This window comes from Dromaius novaehollandiae, unplaced genomic scaffold, assembly GCF_036370855.1.
Source record: "Dromaius novaehollandiae isolate bDroNov1 unplaced genomic scaffold, bDroNov1.hap1 HAP1_SCAFFOLD_80, whole genome shotgun sequence".
NCBI lineage: Eukaryota > Metazoa > Chordata > Aves > Casuariiformes > Dromaiidae > Dromaius > Dromaius novaehollandiae.
The window spans coordinates 86079-103471 of NW_026991339.1; the positions used below are offsets into that span (position 1 = coordinate 86079).

A 17393-nucleotide genomic window follows, 5' to 3' on the forward strand; every position below is an offset into this window, starting at 1 on the left:
CAAACAAAACTCCTTATGTATTCAATAAAAAGATACAATTAAGACTAAATGTTAGCTGTTTAGGGTGGGTTGTGCAGGCTTTCACACAAGCTTCCCAGGGCTCCAAAGTTTTACTTAACCATTGATATTGTTTCAGTTCTTAAAGCTATTACCTTTTAATGTAATCTGTCATTTTTTATTACTTAGTTACTATTTCAATTTCCTTGAAATTAGAAGGTTAACAGAGAGTCTTAACACTTAGAAAAGTTCAAACATAACACAGATAGTAGATTTTATGGATGACTTTAAAGTTACAAATTTTATGTTTTAAATTTATTTTAACCTATTTTATTCTAGGCTCTTTTTACTACATCATGAACTCTCTGGAACAGGAAGAACATATGGAGACATATTCCTTAGATAGTATTAGATATTTGCCTCAGCTTTCAATTCATTTTTTAGCATTTTTACCAAGAGATGCATCTTTCACACTTCAAGGCCAATACTGTTCCTACCTTTAAAGTAACACAATAGGAATTACATTTGTAAATATAGAGCTGAACAAAAATGCTCCTAGAGCCAGTGAGTTTTGAATTCTTGGGTGGCAAGAGCCCCAAACAGCCACAAGCGTTCAGCTGCTTCTCCCAATCATATATAACGGAGCTACTCATGGTCATCTGTCCCACAGATGAGGGACAGGGAACAGAGGAAGGGGGCTCCAGGGGCTGCTGGGCTGCGCTGTCCCTAGCAAGGGCCCTGCAGAAGAGAGCTCAGCGAGCCGGGCAATCAGAGGTTCTTTACAGAAAAAAACATAGATTAAGTACCATCCAGTGTACATATGACAGTTAAGTTTTGTTACATTTATTTGATGAAAATGTTATGTCAATTTCCTAAAGGAGCACTAAATCAAATATGTACAACTCCCCCTGTTCTTTACCTGAAGGAAAAAAGAGGGGAGAAAGGGAAGAGGCTGCAAAGGAAATCTGAGAAGAGAAAAATTAGGCAGGATCAGATGTGACTCAGATTCATATTTCCATAAAATAAAAAGGGAATACAACTTCATTTGCATATCTATGCATATCTATGTCAAATCAAAGCTTCATGGTAACTTCTTTCAGAGTCCAGTAGCGACACAATACCTACATCATCATCTGTACTCACCTCATTACAGGCATACTGAAAGATTTTCAGTACACGCACACCTAAAATATGGATTTACAAAGGAAAACTCAAAGAGCTGATACACAATAGTTCACACATTTCCAAGAGCTGGGAGTGTGTGTGTGTGGGGGGGGGGGGGGGGGGGGGGGCAGAATCAGGAAGGACTCAAGCCAGGGAATGACTAGCCAACATTTATTCCCTAGACAGAAGGAGCATAAATTTGGCTGAAAAATCACTGCTGGCTCTCATCTAACTTACACTCATTACTAACTGACCATATAGGAGTATAGGGCTCCATATTTTTAATATTTAAACAAAAGCAGTATGATATTTATGTAATCACATATCTTAGGTAGTTTAAACACCTTCATACCTTTTGTTTGTGTGGCTTTACTATTAAATCCAAGTTAGTTGCGCTCACTTTGATATTGTTTAAAGTGGTTCTAGTGGAAACTTTGCCTGTACATGATGAACCTAAAAGAAAAGAGGAGTATAATATGAGTGTGTGTGTGTAGTCTAGCCTTTCATAGCAACAGCTGCATCAGAACTTAGTCTCATTAGTATACAGGCATATAATTTCAGTAGATACATTTTAAACAGAACTGAAGAAATATAAAAAGTAGTACAACCTCACAATATGCAAACACCATTCAGCTACAAAATGCAGATGTGATTACGTGAGACACATTAAAAAGTTCAGCTCATGGGTAAGCAGCACACAGGCAAAAGTTTTTATTTCTTCCCATGCTGCATTATTTAATCACTCTCAGGAAACTGGCAATACTCAGTATAACAAGAATGCTTAAGATAGATATAGTAGCTTCTCAATCACAGTTGAAAAATCCCCCACCAATAAACTGAAGTCAATCCTGAAACATTTTTAAGATCCAGTAAAAACGGAAGTCTGAATCTGAACATTTTGGTGTACATGGGCAAGTCGGTGGAAAGAACAAATGACTTCCCAGTAATCAGAAGCGTGTTCCCAAGTTACTCTGCTGTTGTCTTAAATTTTGGATTTACTGTTATCATCTCTTTTAGTGATTGAATATAATCTCCATACATTTTTAAAGGGATATCAGAAAGATTATTCTAATTGAATAAAGAATTAAGTCATAGTGAAAATGCATAATCAATTTCTGAAAAGTTACATTTATCAGCTGACAAAGATCATTGGTTCTCTTGGAGAACACTAAGCTCTCATAGCTATAAGTCTTTTAACATATTGAACTAGAGTATCGTCAAAAACAGCGGACTTTAGTTGCCTGCGACAAAGAACTATGGTTGAAATGATTTTTAATTTAACAGTTTTTGCTTGAATTGGTTATCAATGTTTTGTTAGGAACAAAACTAAAAAGTAAAATAAGCTTATATTTATTAAAAAGGTATCTTCAGCCTTAGTTAGCTAGAGATTTCACATTGCTGCATAAATGACAGTTTAAAATAAATTCTGCAAACTGGTAAGACGGATCTAGTCTCTCTGCAAAATTTAAACAGAGAAGTCTAATAGACAGCAAAACACTTGGTACAACAAAATACCTTTCACCAAATCCATCTTGGTTTTCTGAAATATAAAAAATGATTCATGGTGGCTCTCAAATAATTCAGGGCAATCGGAAGTTAAAGGTTTACATAAATGAGGCACAGACAGACGTATAATGCAGCTATCCCCCTGAACTTAAATAAGTGGCAAAAACTGCTAAAAAACAGGGTTACCTTCCTACAAAGGTGAAAGATGTCCTTGAAAGAGTGATACCTTGCTTAATTTATTATTATTATTATTACACCAAAACAGATTGGGGCTGGTTATTCTATTACCAAGGTACAGTTGGTTTTCTTTTCCATTTTCTCCAGACTTCTGAAATTCACAAGAATGTTTACCAAAAATTTTAAAAAATCCATTTCTGTTTCCAAACATGCCTGCGCAAATGCCAATCAAACCCAGACTTTATAAACTTCTGAAAATTTAGTACAAAATAATAACATACATAATGGACATAACTTCCATAGTTCATTTTTTAATGTTAAAGAAAGCTAGTAACATTATCAGCCTTTTTCAAAGTTATCAGCTTTCACCTCTAATATAACTACATTCTTCTTTGTGTTTTCCATGAAGGATAATGTGAAAAAGGAAAAAAAAAAAGGTATAAGACATGATATACTAAAATGTTTAAGTGATACTAAAAATCTATTAGTCACCCAACTAATGTATGGCAATATTTGGTAAAGGGACACATTTGAAAGTGTGTGTGTGTGTGTGTGTGTGTGTGTGTGTGTGTGTATAAAATTTCATACTATATATATACACACTATATATATTTCTACTATATATATATATATATATATATATATATATATATATATAGTAAGAAACTTTCAAAAATGTATATGTATGTAACCACACCTTCATCCCATTCCACATCATTACCAGGTGTGAGTGCTGAGATTTCTGTAGATATGCCAGTGTTCATCTGCTCTACAGGCTGTCTGTTTACTGTCAGAGGACACGAAGGCAGCATCTGCTCATCAAGACTCTCCATTTCTTTCCTCATTTGTGCAATAGTAGCCCGAAGGTTGTCATTCTGCTTCTGAAGTTTTTGTACTTCCAAGGTAGGAAAATCTTTGTTAAGAGAACTTTTATCATCATATAGAAATATCTATAAAATAAAATTGCAGCACAATAGTAACAACCTTCATTAATGAGCAACACAAATGGTCCCCCCACAACACCGCACACAAGGATCTTAACATTTTCAATCCATAAACAGTTTGTTGGAAAAGAATCACAGAAAGTGAAGAAAAAATCTGGTTATTCTGAGGATTTGCCTAAGAAAAAAGTGGTATGCTGAGAGTTCGAGATGGGGAAGGGCACAGAAAGGGAGGAAGAGGGCCACAGAGGGCTATAGCTCATCTCTGTTGTTCTTTTGAGTATTCTCTGTCTCTCCCCCTCATATCCCATCTCTTGAAAGAACTCCTTTGCTCAACAGCAATCCCCTTTCTGACCTGCCAAATTCTTGCATCATTGGAGGACATTTGTTTGAGAGCATAAAGAGGTTGGGCATCTGTTACTACACTGGAAAAAGGAAAGAGGGGTATGGACTATATCTAGACAACATCTAGAAAACCTCTAAGCACTTATTCAGATATAAAATAAGTAGCAACATCTTTCTTTAAAAAGTAGCTGCTTATGTATAATACTTAAGATAATCTACCAGCAGGCAAAATAAAAGGAACTATTGTCAGATACCAATTGAAGCTCTGCCTTCACAAAGACAGCATCTGTAATAGAAGCCTGACTTTTGGAATTACACTTGATGAAAGTATGCATTGATAACCAACTGTCGGTCCTGCAGATTTCCAAAATTGAAAACTCTACCAAAACCAGGTTGCCAAAGCTGCTTTAACTACTGTAGAAAGACTAATCTATATTTGTAAAGTATGAGTAGCTTGCTTTTAGAGTAATGCATTCCAGAATTGTTCTCGCTCAACAATTTTTGAAAGGGAATTGCTTGATGTTTTCTCCATAGGCTACAACAGCCTTGAAGATTATCTTAGAGATTTTGTTTGGAAAGTCGTGTGTGAATAAGGTGATTCTCTAATCAGAACAAAAATGTAAAATGTTCTAGATCATACTGGTTGATAATTGCTTTACCAAAGGTTGCCTGCTCCAGCATCCAATTCCTGACAGTAGTCAGCAACATATCTTTAAGGAAAACATAATGAAAAGGACAAATATAGACTCGCTTCCTCTCACATGTCTTTCTCAGTTTTCAAATTTTCAACTTTGGTGGAGAGGAGGAGGGAAAAAAAAAAAAAAAAAAAAAAAAAAAGAAAAGACATGACAACACTCCCCTCCCTACCCAACAACCAACACCCAGAAATTAGTAAATGCATTTCCTGATCATTTGAAATTCCAATACAATACTCAGATTTTTTTCCTGGTAGAATCCATGCATCATTGAAAAAATACATGATAGGGTCCTGACATTAATTATTACTTCTGCTGTTTCTTCTTTCAAAGTATTAGTGACTTCAACATTTTTAAAGAGGTTGCATTAGACCAATGACTGTGTGTTATAACGATGGTTTCATCAAAACAGAGAGTGCAAAGTTTAGGTTCCATTCCATAAAATCCTCTCTAACTGCTGGAAACACTTGTTGTCAGCCTTGTAGGATACACAGATACCATGTGGAACGGAAGTATTAGAAACTCCTGGAATTGTGGAGTATAGACTAATATAGTCACTAAATGAATCTTGATTTACAGACAGCTCAGATGAGATGCTTTTAGAAAGGAAAAACAGGCTAATGCGTTTGGAATATTTGTAGTGAATGCTGCTAGTTTATGTTGCTGAGACCAAAAGTTCCAATTGTCTGTTTTTATTCAACCCTAACCCAAAATTGTTGCAAGGCAGCAGTCCTGCCTCTTGAGAGGGAAAAGCAATTCACGAGGCCCTGTACAAAGGACAGGTCAGCAAAATATTTAAATCTTGCCCTTTATGCCTTGCACAGCCTCAAACACTACTCCTTCTTCAGTCTTCTCCATCATTCCCTACTTCTTGCAATCCCCTTATTTTCCCAGTCATCAGGCTATTCTGGGAGTGTGATCTGAAAGTTGGGAATCTAATGGCCCTCAAATTAAGCTTCCCTTTCACAAGGGCAATGACTGTATTACAGCCCATCTCTCTCCTGTGGCTCTTTCCTCCCTTAACAGTACAGGGGTCACCTGGAAGATGTGAAAGATCCCTATTCTGTTTTTACAATCCCTTCAAGAGGTGAGGGGAAAGGGAGGTTGAAGAGGTATGAAGAGAAAGGCAGCAGTAGGTACCAGTACATCATCCAGGTATGTTCTGAATTTTGAGACCCAGAACTCCATACCAATCTGCAACATAATTGTGAGCCACTGAAGTTTGAACCAGAAAAACAACTGTTCAGGGTCTTTGCTAGTGATAAAGGATCTAGACAGAAGACCGGAAAACTGCACAGAACGACTGTAAGCAATCTGTCCTTAACTGTGCATTTGTATGGTATTAGTATGCCCCAGTCAGGCAGCTATGGCCCAAGTCATACTCAGAATCAGTTCCAAGGAAGAATTTCCAGGTTGGTGTGTTTCATGCCTCTGTTGCTTAGTTAAAGTCTTCAGGATGTGACTCACATAGTATTTCTAGCACTCTCACAGGATCCCAGACCAACTTGAAGAAAGGACCTGTAGGCTAAGGATACTACAGCAGTGTGTATTTCTAACTTATCTTGCCCCAGTAGTCTGAACCAGAGGAAAGCAAACACACTATTGTTTCTTTGGGAAGAAGTTTGAAGAACACATTGCAATGATTGTCTATTTTAACTACAATTCTGCCCGCGTTTGTTTACATTTCACTTTGTACAGAAAAAATAAAAGAAAAAAGATTCCAGGTCAGAACACTTTTTTCGGTGTGTTTGTTTTGTTTTTAAACAACGTCCCTTCATATAAATCAGAGACAAAAATGGTTTTGCTGAGATGGGTACCACATGTCCTATAGGTCAAAAATGGAGACAAAGTACATTAATGACAAAAAGAAAAGTGTGACAATCAAAACAAAGTGTTGTCAACAATGGTAGCAGTTAAGATTACAGTGAAAGAAGAACCCTTCCCCAACCATGATTCTCTTTGTATTTGAATGATCAGATATATAACTTTTGCATCAAGTCCAGTTTCAGATGAAACTGGAGCAATCTGCTCCATAAGAACTTTTTGCTACCAGTCTACCCTTATCTCTTTTTTATTTTAATTTAAAAGCAGTTTTCAGGAAGTATCTTCAAACTGTTTTCTGTATTCAGAAAACATTAGGTTTGCTTAACACTGTTCTTTCGCATCAGCAAGATCAGATAATATATTCTTACTAGTCTACTATTGATCACCTGCAACTGCCCAGTAGGGTGCACCAGAGTACACTCTACTTTCATTCTTTACAGAAGTCTCTTCTTAATACATCTTTGCCAAAAGAATTAGGAATATGATGACCAAAATTAGAAAGAAAGCTCTCCCAAATGATCAAGTAGATCTCCAGAATTATCTGTTTTTAAAGTGTTCAGTTAAAATTTTAGCTTTACAACTTCAAAATCTACTCTGAATTTCAACTAACAAAGAGCCTCAGGAACACACCAGAAAATAATTCTACCTGTTCTGAAGTGCCACAGCGCTACAGTGCATTGTCTTTTTTTGGAGCAATGTTTTTCTTACATCTGGTTTGCTCCTTTTGCCAGCATGTAGAGGATCAGACTCATAATGAATCCTGTGACACCTAATCTATATGTATTCCAGGCTACATAGGTCTATATTTTGAATTAAATGGATGTCTCAGATGAACTGCTTACAAAAAGTCCAGTGGAAACAGGCCCTATAGGGTTGTCATCTCATCGTGAATCCATCCAAGCCAAGACAGTAATTGTTGTCTAACCTGTTTCTCTCCTTCAGGTAAAATATCACGACTCCAAAGTGCTTGGATTGTTTGTTCTCTCTCAGAGAAAGCAGAACGAACAGTCTCCATTTCATGCAGCCTGTATTCTGTCTTCTGCAGATCAGCTTCAACCTGGAGGGGGGAGGGAGGAGGAAGTTTAGATCATAGGACAGGGACTGTACATAACTGATGTATATCCCTTTTGGCTCTGTCAAAAACCTCACTCACAGAAAAATAATTTGGCCTCCCTGTCTCAAGTCCACGCTGTGAAACAGATAATGATTCATCTCTCAGATGTATTCCCGTGCTACACCTGTTGATGTCTACAATCATTTCGGAAGACAATGGTAAAACAAAACACCAGTGTAATAGTCTCTGGGCAAAAAAAGATGTTGATGCTGTATTTCATTTCCTTTTTCAGAAACAGCAGCTAGTACACTTCACAAAATAGCTCCCCCCACGTGGCTAATATTGTTCCCTTGACAGAATTTAAGCTGTACTATGATCTGTGAAAGTCTCTTTGGCCTGTGGCTGCTCTGAAAGGATATTTCTTTTCCTGCTATAGTGCCAAGAGAAATGTGGTAGCATCTCTCAGGCTGTCTTGACTTCATTATAAGGGAAAAAAGGCAGCTAGAAGTGTCCGTGAGAATTACTCTGGTTTATGATAAGCTACATTTGATGACCTGCTAAACACAATACAAAATTAACCTTTAGTAGGGTTTTGAAAGTAGACTGAAATCATGCTTCCCCTGAGGAACACCAGGACGGAAAGAAACTTTGTAACTCTCTATGCAACAGATGTTTTCCAGAGTTAGTTTGATCTTTTGACCTGCTGGCTTGCTGAAGAGGGGCTTTGTATCAGATCCTCTGATTTCTGATACTGATTTCTTTCAGTATTCTCACAGCGCTGCCACCAGTCCAGTTCTTCCTGTGCTTTACTCTCTTCCAGAATCCGTTCTCCTTCAGCTGCCAGAGCCAATTGTTGTTTATACCTATGATAAACAGAATAAAGCTGAAGGTGTTACTGTTGATTTCAGCAGAATAAATGTTGAGATATTAAAAAACAAACAAACAAAAAACCAAAACAAGAAAACACTCAGCCTTGTTCGTTGTGCTCTTCTGTATGGGTATTTAGAGTCAACTTCAGAGGTCATCTCGGCTCAAGCTGCATAAACTAGTCTTCAACGTATACTGCTCTCAGTAAAACCATCCAAACCATGTTTCTGATTTTTTAATAATGGAAATAGGATACAAAAGGGCTAGGAAGCAGGAAAAGAAGATTATTGGTTCATCAGAGCAGACTTGCTAAGCTCAAAGTCTGCTGCATATGCGTAAATTGCAAACAAACTAAAGAGAAGGGCTAGGAGGTACACAGAATGAGACAAATCTCATATTCAGAACTTAAGGTCTTTGAAGACTGGTTCAACTTCCTTAGGACTGAGCAAAGGCTTTTACAACACAAAAACGTTAAGACTTCAGGGCGATCTTAAAATTGACTCTAAATGGTACTTTAGACAAAGTATTCTTTACCGTTCTGCATCTTCCTGGAACTTGGCCAACTGTACTCTCAAACACTTCTCTTCCTCATGCATTGATTGAATCTGGAAGTCTTTAGAAGCAAACTGTTTAGAAATCTCAATCAGGTGAGAATCCCAGCCTGTTTTTAGTGTTACAAGTTCTTCTTTAAGTCTATATCCAGCAAAAGAACAAAACCAAAACCCATGTGAATATATACTTGCTTAAGATGATAAACAAAAGATATGATGCAATCTTGCATGTAAAACTGTTCAATAACATCTTTTAAATTAAAAGCTCAGAGGGACTTCCATTTTCATGAGCCAAATGCATATTACAAACCATGCATTTCCAGTTCTGTAAAAGGCAGGCCACCTAGACAATTCTTTGATTTGTTTCCAGTGGCCTTCTTGGAATGGCAGTTGCCTCTTCACAGACTGGCTATGGAGGAAGCTCTCTTCTTCTGGTATGTTATTGCTTCTCTAGATTCCCAGCTACTTTCTTTCCCATGTCGGCTCCTTCTCTTGCTAATACTTTGAGTAGCCTGTTCTTGCTGGTATCAATCATGTAACTAATGCTTATATAAATATATCAATGTTTTGCTACACATTTTGTTGTAATAATACATGTACAATTTCAGACAGTATAACTTTACTTAGACCTACATTTGTCATAGCTTTACATATATGGTAACACATCTGCTTTACCAGATATATGTACATATTCTATACTTAACGGAACCTTTCTTGAAGGGTCTGTATGCAAGCAGTATCACTACCAAAGGATAGCAAGTAAGAACTTCAGGGGCAAAAAAAAAAAAAAGAAAAAGAAAAAGAAAAAGAAAAGAAAAAGAAAAAGGGGGGGGGGGGAGGGGGTTGGGAAGACTGTAGCCCAGGCAAGCAAATCAAACATCTGAGAAAGAGTTCACATTGCTGCTCTGCATTTACAAAATAGGAATCCATCTCGGATAAGCAACAGAGGATCTACATTCTAGAAAAGTGAATCTTAGCTTTGTTCAGAAATTAAGTTTTACTTCGAGTAAGTTCTAAATATATGCCTTAGACTGGAGATGAAAAAGTTTATTATAAGATTCCCTTTATATCCATTGCACTACTTCTTTCATTAAAAAAAACAAACCAAAAACACACACACAGAGCTAGAAGCTAAGAGTTTACTATTACTGCCTTGAATGGCTAAGGAGTACAAGCAAAATAACCACCAATTCTTGCCGAGAGAGAGAGAAGATAGAAGGGGGAGGGCAGTGACAGGCCAGTCTGACACCACTTCATACACAGATCTGGTATGAGGTCTCATAACAACGTCACCAAGCCCATGAGCTCACCAAGCCTCCTAGCACATAACTACTATTTAAAATGGCATTGACAGGCAGGCATTTTAGACAATCTTGAAACAAGATTTCAAAGGTTATGCTTCTCAATGCCCTTAGACACGTCAAGATTAGACATGAAATTGCACTGGCACAACCATAAGTTAGTCCTCGAAAGAAGCAGTAGTCTGGAGATAACATAATCTAGGCTTATCAGTAATAAAGACAAACATCAGAAATAGCCATTACGTTAACCTCCAAAGATATTTGATGTAAATAGGTTTTCTGTTACACAGGGGTAGGTACCTCTTAGACGAACAGCTGCATACTGATCCTTCTTCAACTAAGACAGGATAAAGTCCTCTGTGTAAGACTCCACAAATTTAAAAAACTAGTTTGAGATTTCCAAAATCCAAAACACTTCTGATTGTCATATTTTGTGGAAAGTGAGAAACAAGTTTTTGTAAAACTATCCCAACTTTTGATGTCATCAAAGAGCTCTGGAAAGAAACACTTCTATAGACATTTTTCAAGCTAGGGGTCCCCCTAAACAACTGTGGGAAGATGAGTGGGTAACGTTAAACCAAACAGCTATCTCAACATAGTGTACACTTTCATTAGAGCTTAGGAAACAAGATAAATGAGGGAGCTCACTTTCCAATAAGGGCATCTTTTTCTCTTAAGCAAGCACTGTGACTCCGTTCTCTTCTATGTAGCTCCATTTCCAGACTTATACATCTCATTTGCAGTTCCCTCATCTGTTTCTCCAAGTTTTGTAATTGTTTGACTTGGACTTCTTTCACTGAAGCTGGCATTGCAGTCTTTTCCTTGGCAGCATGATCTAGTACTTCATGCCTAGAAGATGAAGAGAAACAGAATAAAGTGAGCTGTCAAGCAACACAAAGCATTTTTTTCCCTCCAAACTGTTGATTTACTTTCTTATCAATTTTGTTTGAGCAAATTTAGAGAACCATTGTCAGAAGCTCTGCAAACAGAAACTAACCTCAGCTTGTCAGGGGAACAGGTTAGGGTTTTTTTTGTTTTCTTTTGAACTCAGAATGCCACTGTTTGGATGGACTCAAGATGGGGCAGAATCTTTCTTATACCACTACAAAGAGTTTAGCTCCAGTTTATCACAGAGCTTTAAGTCTGTGCTTAGCACAAAGAACAACAGTATTTCACCTAACAACAGGATCGGAACCACCTTAAAAATTAAGGTGTTTTTAAAATAGCTCATAGAGTAGCTACTATTTTAACACATGAACCTCTCCTTTATTTCCATGCAAAATACTGTTATACCATACCAAAAATATTCTTCACATTAATTAAACAATTGGAAGGACATTTTAATTCCTATATCCTAACTTGGAAAACATTGGGAAAAGAATAAAACCAGATTTAGAAACTTCAGAGCCCAGATAATGACGTTTAAAAGTTATAAAGTCAGGTAGAAGGGCTCGATTATGTAACCAACAATGTGGAAATTAAATGCGTGAGCATGCCCTCAGCAATTTCCAAAATATACTGGTAAGACTTCAGTTCTTTTTCTGTTCTCCCTAAAAAAAAATACACACACACACACACACACACACAGGTAAGACTTCAGTTCTTTTTCTGTTCTTCTTTCTGTTCTGTCCTAAAAAACAACAAAACAAAAAGAAAAACGTTTATTTAAACATCAGCTCTAGAAAATTAAAAAAGAGATTGCCATGTTATTCAGCTATGCACTTAACCTCCATTCAGCAGCCAGCCACCTGAGTTCCTGTCAAAAGTTACTTTTGTCTGTTGATACCTATGCATCATGCAACCCTCCCTCATAGCATTTAGGTGAAGCAAGCAGTTCATGCCTTCAGTTCTTATCCCCACTCTTCTGGGGACCCTGCTCTCCAGTTCAGGAGTTGCCTTGTCAAATCCAGCAAAACAATTAGGAGTCCTCTTTCCCCATTCAACCCAGGGAAACCGGAATGAATATAGTTGAGGTTTTCCTTCGGAAGGAAGGGAGCCCCAAACTCACACCTTCCCTTTTTACAGGAAGGTAGAAGATTTTACTTTTCATGTAAAAGCCCTCACGTATCTTTCCACATAAAGGCATGAGAAAATAGCTTCAAGTCACAATTGTGACGTTCAAAATTCCTTCCCGAAACTGCGAGTTTTCTCCAAAACTTTGTTACAGGTCATGCACAACTACTACTTTGGTAGACACAATGCAAGTTCTTAAATATGATGACCTTCCTTGGATTTAATCGTTTGAAGCCAATTATATGGCCCAATAACAACACATTATTGGCATGTCTCAGAAATCTTAAAGACAAATGGAGTTTACACAGCAGAAATGCTTGTGGTTCATACTAATTCAAAGCCCAGAATCAGGGGCTAGAAGTAGGAGAGGCTAGAAGAATCTGGAACATGAAGCAAAGAGGAAAAAGGGACAGTGAAGCCAGAAATAGGAAAGTGGAAAGTTCAGGCAACTCAGGGTGGAGAAAGACTATAAGGTACTCATTCTATTAAAAAACAAAACAAAACGAACAAGCCAGCACCCAAACACACGCATCTTTACTATTTTTCAGTCAGGTTTTTGCTGCAAGAATTCTTGCTGCTGTTTCCTTAATTCCCCATGGGATATAAAGGACTAAACATAAACAGAAGGAACAGAAATAGAATTATGAATGTCTTAAATTTGAACCAATGTTATACAGATTCCTTAGACACATTCAGATAAGAATATCCACAATTCAAGGGATCCTAATTTCTCAGGTTAAGTAGTGAAATTATACACTAACTTCTCCCCAAAGTTGAGAGGCACACACACAAAAATATCGGTGCTAGTTCCTTGAGACATTTAAATTATGAGTCAGTGCTGGTTGTATGCAAACCTAATAATTAATTCCATCCTATCTGTCATTATTGAACTAAAAAAAGGCAAATCATGTAGTGCGTAATTAACTCCAGTCTTGAACTACAGATTTTCAATATAGATCTCTAATTCCTTTCAAAGTCTGCCTCCTTTAAAAGTTTTTATTTTTTTTTAAGTAAAGGCAGAAGGCAACACTGAACCATTAAAAATTAAATTTTATCTTAAAAGTTCTAAAGTGAGACAGGTTACATCCAGACAGAATGCATCAGAAGTTATCTGAAATCCATGCTACTTAGCAAATAATACCAAGGGTTACTTCTTTTTGTTGCAACAGTGGATATTACTAGATGAATTAGTTTATATATATCTGAAACTGTTACTATTATTAAAGAGCGTGTGAAGAAGAATAAAGTTGAAAGGCAGTTTATTTTGATCATAATCAAATTTGTACAATACCGAGTATCTTTCACAGCTACAAAATCTTTAAATTTCCAATCCTTGAATTTGATCTCTTTCTCCAGTTTCAAATTAATTGTTTCTGCTCTTTGCAGTGATTCTGCAGCTTTCATTCCAGCCTCTTTCAGGACCTCTAGTTCTTTCGTCAGCAGGTTAACCTTAAAAAAAAAGGAGAATAAGACTCAAGAATTCTAATTGGTCCCTGATACGACTTAATTCTAAAGACGTCCAGAGCCCTTTCACAGTTGAAATGTTAATAACAGCTCCAGGGAAAACAAACAAACAAAATTTATATTTATTTAAAGTATTCAATTTGAATGGTGTAAATTTTAGTGCAACAAAAACACTTTAAAACATCCTCCTCATAAGTTATAACCTCTGCTGTTATTTTAACTTCCATATTACTTCTAAACATTCATTTTGTATCCTTTTCCTACAACTATTATCTATGCCAACATTAATCCTGCATACTGCCTTTCCTACATCTTCCTGAAGTTCCTTTCACACAGTTTGTGTTCAATGACTTCTTGGTTTCTCCCACAGCTTGCCTCAGTAATACATGGGGAAAATGACAGCAGATAAGCTCTCCTTCTGCTTAAAACTTCCACCACTAATTCAACTACAAATAGCAGTTTTGATATATAACTTAATATAGACAATACGTTTCATAAAGAAAGAAAAAGATGTTACAGCATCTACTGCACTAAGAGTACTGAGAATTATTACATTCAAATGCAACTGCACAGTGTTAGAGACAGAAACAGTATCAGACATATCTAACCATGCACTCAAGTCTGAGAATTACAACAATTAAAGGTTCCTTCTGAAGTACTATCGGAGATAACATTGCATACTACACAGTAAGGAATAGCATATGTAAGTTTACATTTAATAAGTACACATGCAGTTGCTTTGTTCATACTAAGTTAACAGCAGTTGGTCTTGCAATCTTTATAGCCAAGACTGCAGTAAGATAAAGTCTTTTTTATGTCCATTACTACAGCAGCGTCTTTGAAACAAAAGAAAGAAAACCCCACCAGGACAAGCGAGAAAATAAATCCAGAAACAAACTCCGGTTGTACCAGCATTCAACATGTAGGAATCCACAGACACCACTAATGGCCAGGCAACCTTTTAATTTCCTAATAAGCCTTTGGCAAGGCAAAGTTTGCAGTCAGAAGCAATTTATTTTATTAGACAAAAAAAAAAAAAAAAAAAAAAAAGAAAGGCAGCTGGAAGAAAGCTGACAAACTTTTAGGCATAGCATTTTTCCAACGCTATCAGTTGGTTTAACATTAATTTTTTACCTCTAAACATTTTGGTTTGCTGAATTACTATACCATTAGTTAAATCACAACTGAAACGAGTAAAACAAGCAAAATATTCCAAGTAATGTTGACTATCAGTGAAGAATGCACAAGCAGAGAATACACATTTTGGAAGAGTGATTTCCTTATTACCAGTCTTATAAGAATGAGACAGGCCCATCAAGGACCTAGACAAAACTTTTGCTTATGTAGGGAAAAAGCACGGTAACTGTGAATGAAGTTCAGATGCACATTGCAAGTACCTCTGCTTCCTGCTGTCCTGGAAACAAGTAGTTCAATACACACGTGGAAGAGGAGGAAAAAAAACAAAAGGAAAAAAAAAACAGGAGCATCATTTTTCCATGCATTTCACACAGGAGTGACTTGAGATTATAATAAACTCATTCACTCTGTGAATAAAGCATAACAGCTAAGGAAAAACTTACTTTAACTTCATGGGACAGAACTAAGTTACCGATTTTGTTTGTCTGCTGTTGAAACTCACATTCTCGCCTTTTCATTTCCGCATCAAATTCAGCTAGAAGTTCCTACAATGAGAGCAACAGATAGGTAATGCTAATACAGTAATCCTGATGGAGAAACATCGTATTGTCACTTTTTTTTTTTTTTAAATCATTGCACCATTTTTCTCTGCTCTAATGAGGAACAGAACGTCCTAAATGAAATCTACCATCTAGTCTATGCTAGTTCCCCTAATACAACTTCTGCAGCAAAGGGGAATTTAAAGAAATACATCAGCAAAATGGCATCCTCTGTAAAATAAGCTCAGATTCCATAACAATAGGGAAAAAATAACTTATTTGAAAGAAAACCTTATAGACTTTAAAGCTCAATTCCTATACAGACATCTTAGTATTTACAGTACAAAGACTGACAGTATGGAAATATCTGTGTTTTCTTTCAACTCTCAGATGAGCAGGGAAGTGCAACTTCCCCCCACTACTAAGAGCTTTTTTTTTTCTTCTCCTTTAAACTAGGCACATTATTCAGAAACAAACCATATCATTTGCAGATAGCAAATGGGCTTGGGCTATCTCGGACTCCACAAAAAGAAACAGAACGAAGTTGTTTCAGCCCTGTTTGTCACAATTTTAAGGAAGATTTTAAATATAAAATGACAAGTATTAACAGGAGTTAAAAGTATGCTGACAAGAGTAGTACATGCTGTAAGCACATAAAGGGATATAGATATTTTTTATGTACAATCTATTACAAGCAGTTAGGACATCCATTTTCTTACAAACACACCCTGTGTGTGTGTGTGTGTGTGTGTGTGATCAATGATAAACATTTCACAATTTCACTGTTTTCCCGTTTCTGCAGAACGACGATAAGAACAGTACTAAAGGACAAAAAACGGTCACTGCCAAACTACACAAGAAAGATGGTAAAAGTACATCATAGAAATTAATAAACCCAGATCTAAGCTTTTTGTTCAAGTTAAGCAAGACAATCCACTGCTATGAGTAGGGAAAATTTTGGCTGCAGTCAAAATGCTTTTAAAGGGAATATTTCTAGACCTACTAAAAAGCTAAAAAAATTAAAGCCGTTCTGAAAAGTGGCATGAAAAATACCACTGTATTTTCATATTGGAGGTAGCAAATTGACAAGAGGTCTGCTGGGAGAGAAGAAGCTATGGGAAAGACTTTCTCTTGCATTGCCTGTACAGCTGTTGAAATGGTGAAGTATTAAAAAAAGTTTATTATTAAATGTTATTTATTAAAAATGTTTGAGAGATACTACTTCCAGGATTGCAATTGATGATTCATGATTGAGACTTAAAAGCAAGAGGACAAAAGGTCAAAAGAGGAGATTTTGGCTAGCTGATGCAATATACTGTGTTAGATTAAGGGGAATGGAAAAAAAAGTTACCATAAATAGTGTGCATCAGATGACATGCCCTTATACCCAGGGAACAGCAGATAATCAGTTTTATCATCATAATTTAACCGCACACACAAAGATAACTTCTAAATTAAGCCAATTATCTAGTGTTTTCCAAGTGAAAAGTCCTCATACTCCCTAAGGCAGGTTCATAAACTATCATTGGGAAGCAAGTGGGTGACAGACTCCTAGATAAAGATGAGCTGTTTCAGCAGGACTATCATTGTGAGGGCAAGCAGGCTTGGTTGAGTAGGTTCAAGCTGTAATTGCATAGCAACATCTCCTACCTCTCCAATTTATATTATACATACTGGTTTGGATGACAGACCAAAAATTAGCCATTCTAATGGTAATGATTAGCACAGACATGTAAAAACATAAAAAAGTAATTTTAGTATCATAAATACATTTTTATATAAAAATATGGAGGGAAGATTTGTTGCTCTTTTAAGTTT

At 36.6% G+C, this 17393-nt stretch overlaps 1 protein-coding gene across 12 annotated transcripts in view; it reads right to left on the reverse strand.

Moving 5' to 3' along the window:
- Window positions 1–17393, reverse strand: part of CCDC57 (coiled-coil domain containing 57) — a 59208-nt gene that overhangs the window by 19780 nt on the left and 22035 nt on the right. For 10 of the 12 annotated variants that reach the window (XM_026113132.2, XM_026113133.2, XM_064503880.1 and 7 more), the window contains 8 exons: window positions 15480–15581; window positions 13727–13884; window positions 11071–11271; window positions 9105–9263; window positions 8404–8566; window positions 7575–7706; window positions 3542–3794; window positions 1514–1614 (listed from right to left, as the gene is read on the reverse strand). In XM_026113132.2, the coding sequence (XP_025968917.2) occupies window positions 1514–1614; window positions 3542–3794; window positions 7575–7706; window positions 8404–8566; window positions 9105–9263; window positions 11071–11271; window positions 13727–13884; window positions 15480–15581 (1269 nt within the window). Of the gene's footprint in view, window positions 1–1513; window positions 1615–3541; window positions 3795–7574; window positions 7707–8403; window positions 8567–9104; window positions 9264–11070; window positions 11272–13726; window positions 13885–15296; window positions 15435–15479; window positions 15582–17393 lie in introns of those variants that run through there. The other 2 variants (XM_026113136.2, XM_026113137.2) reach the window with 2 other exon arrangements.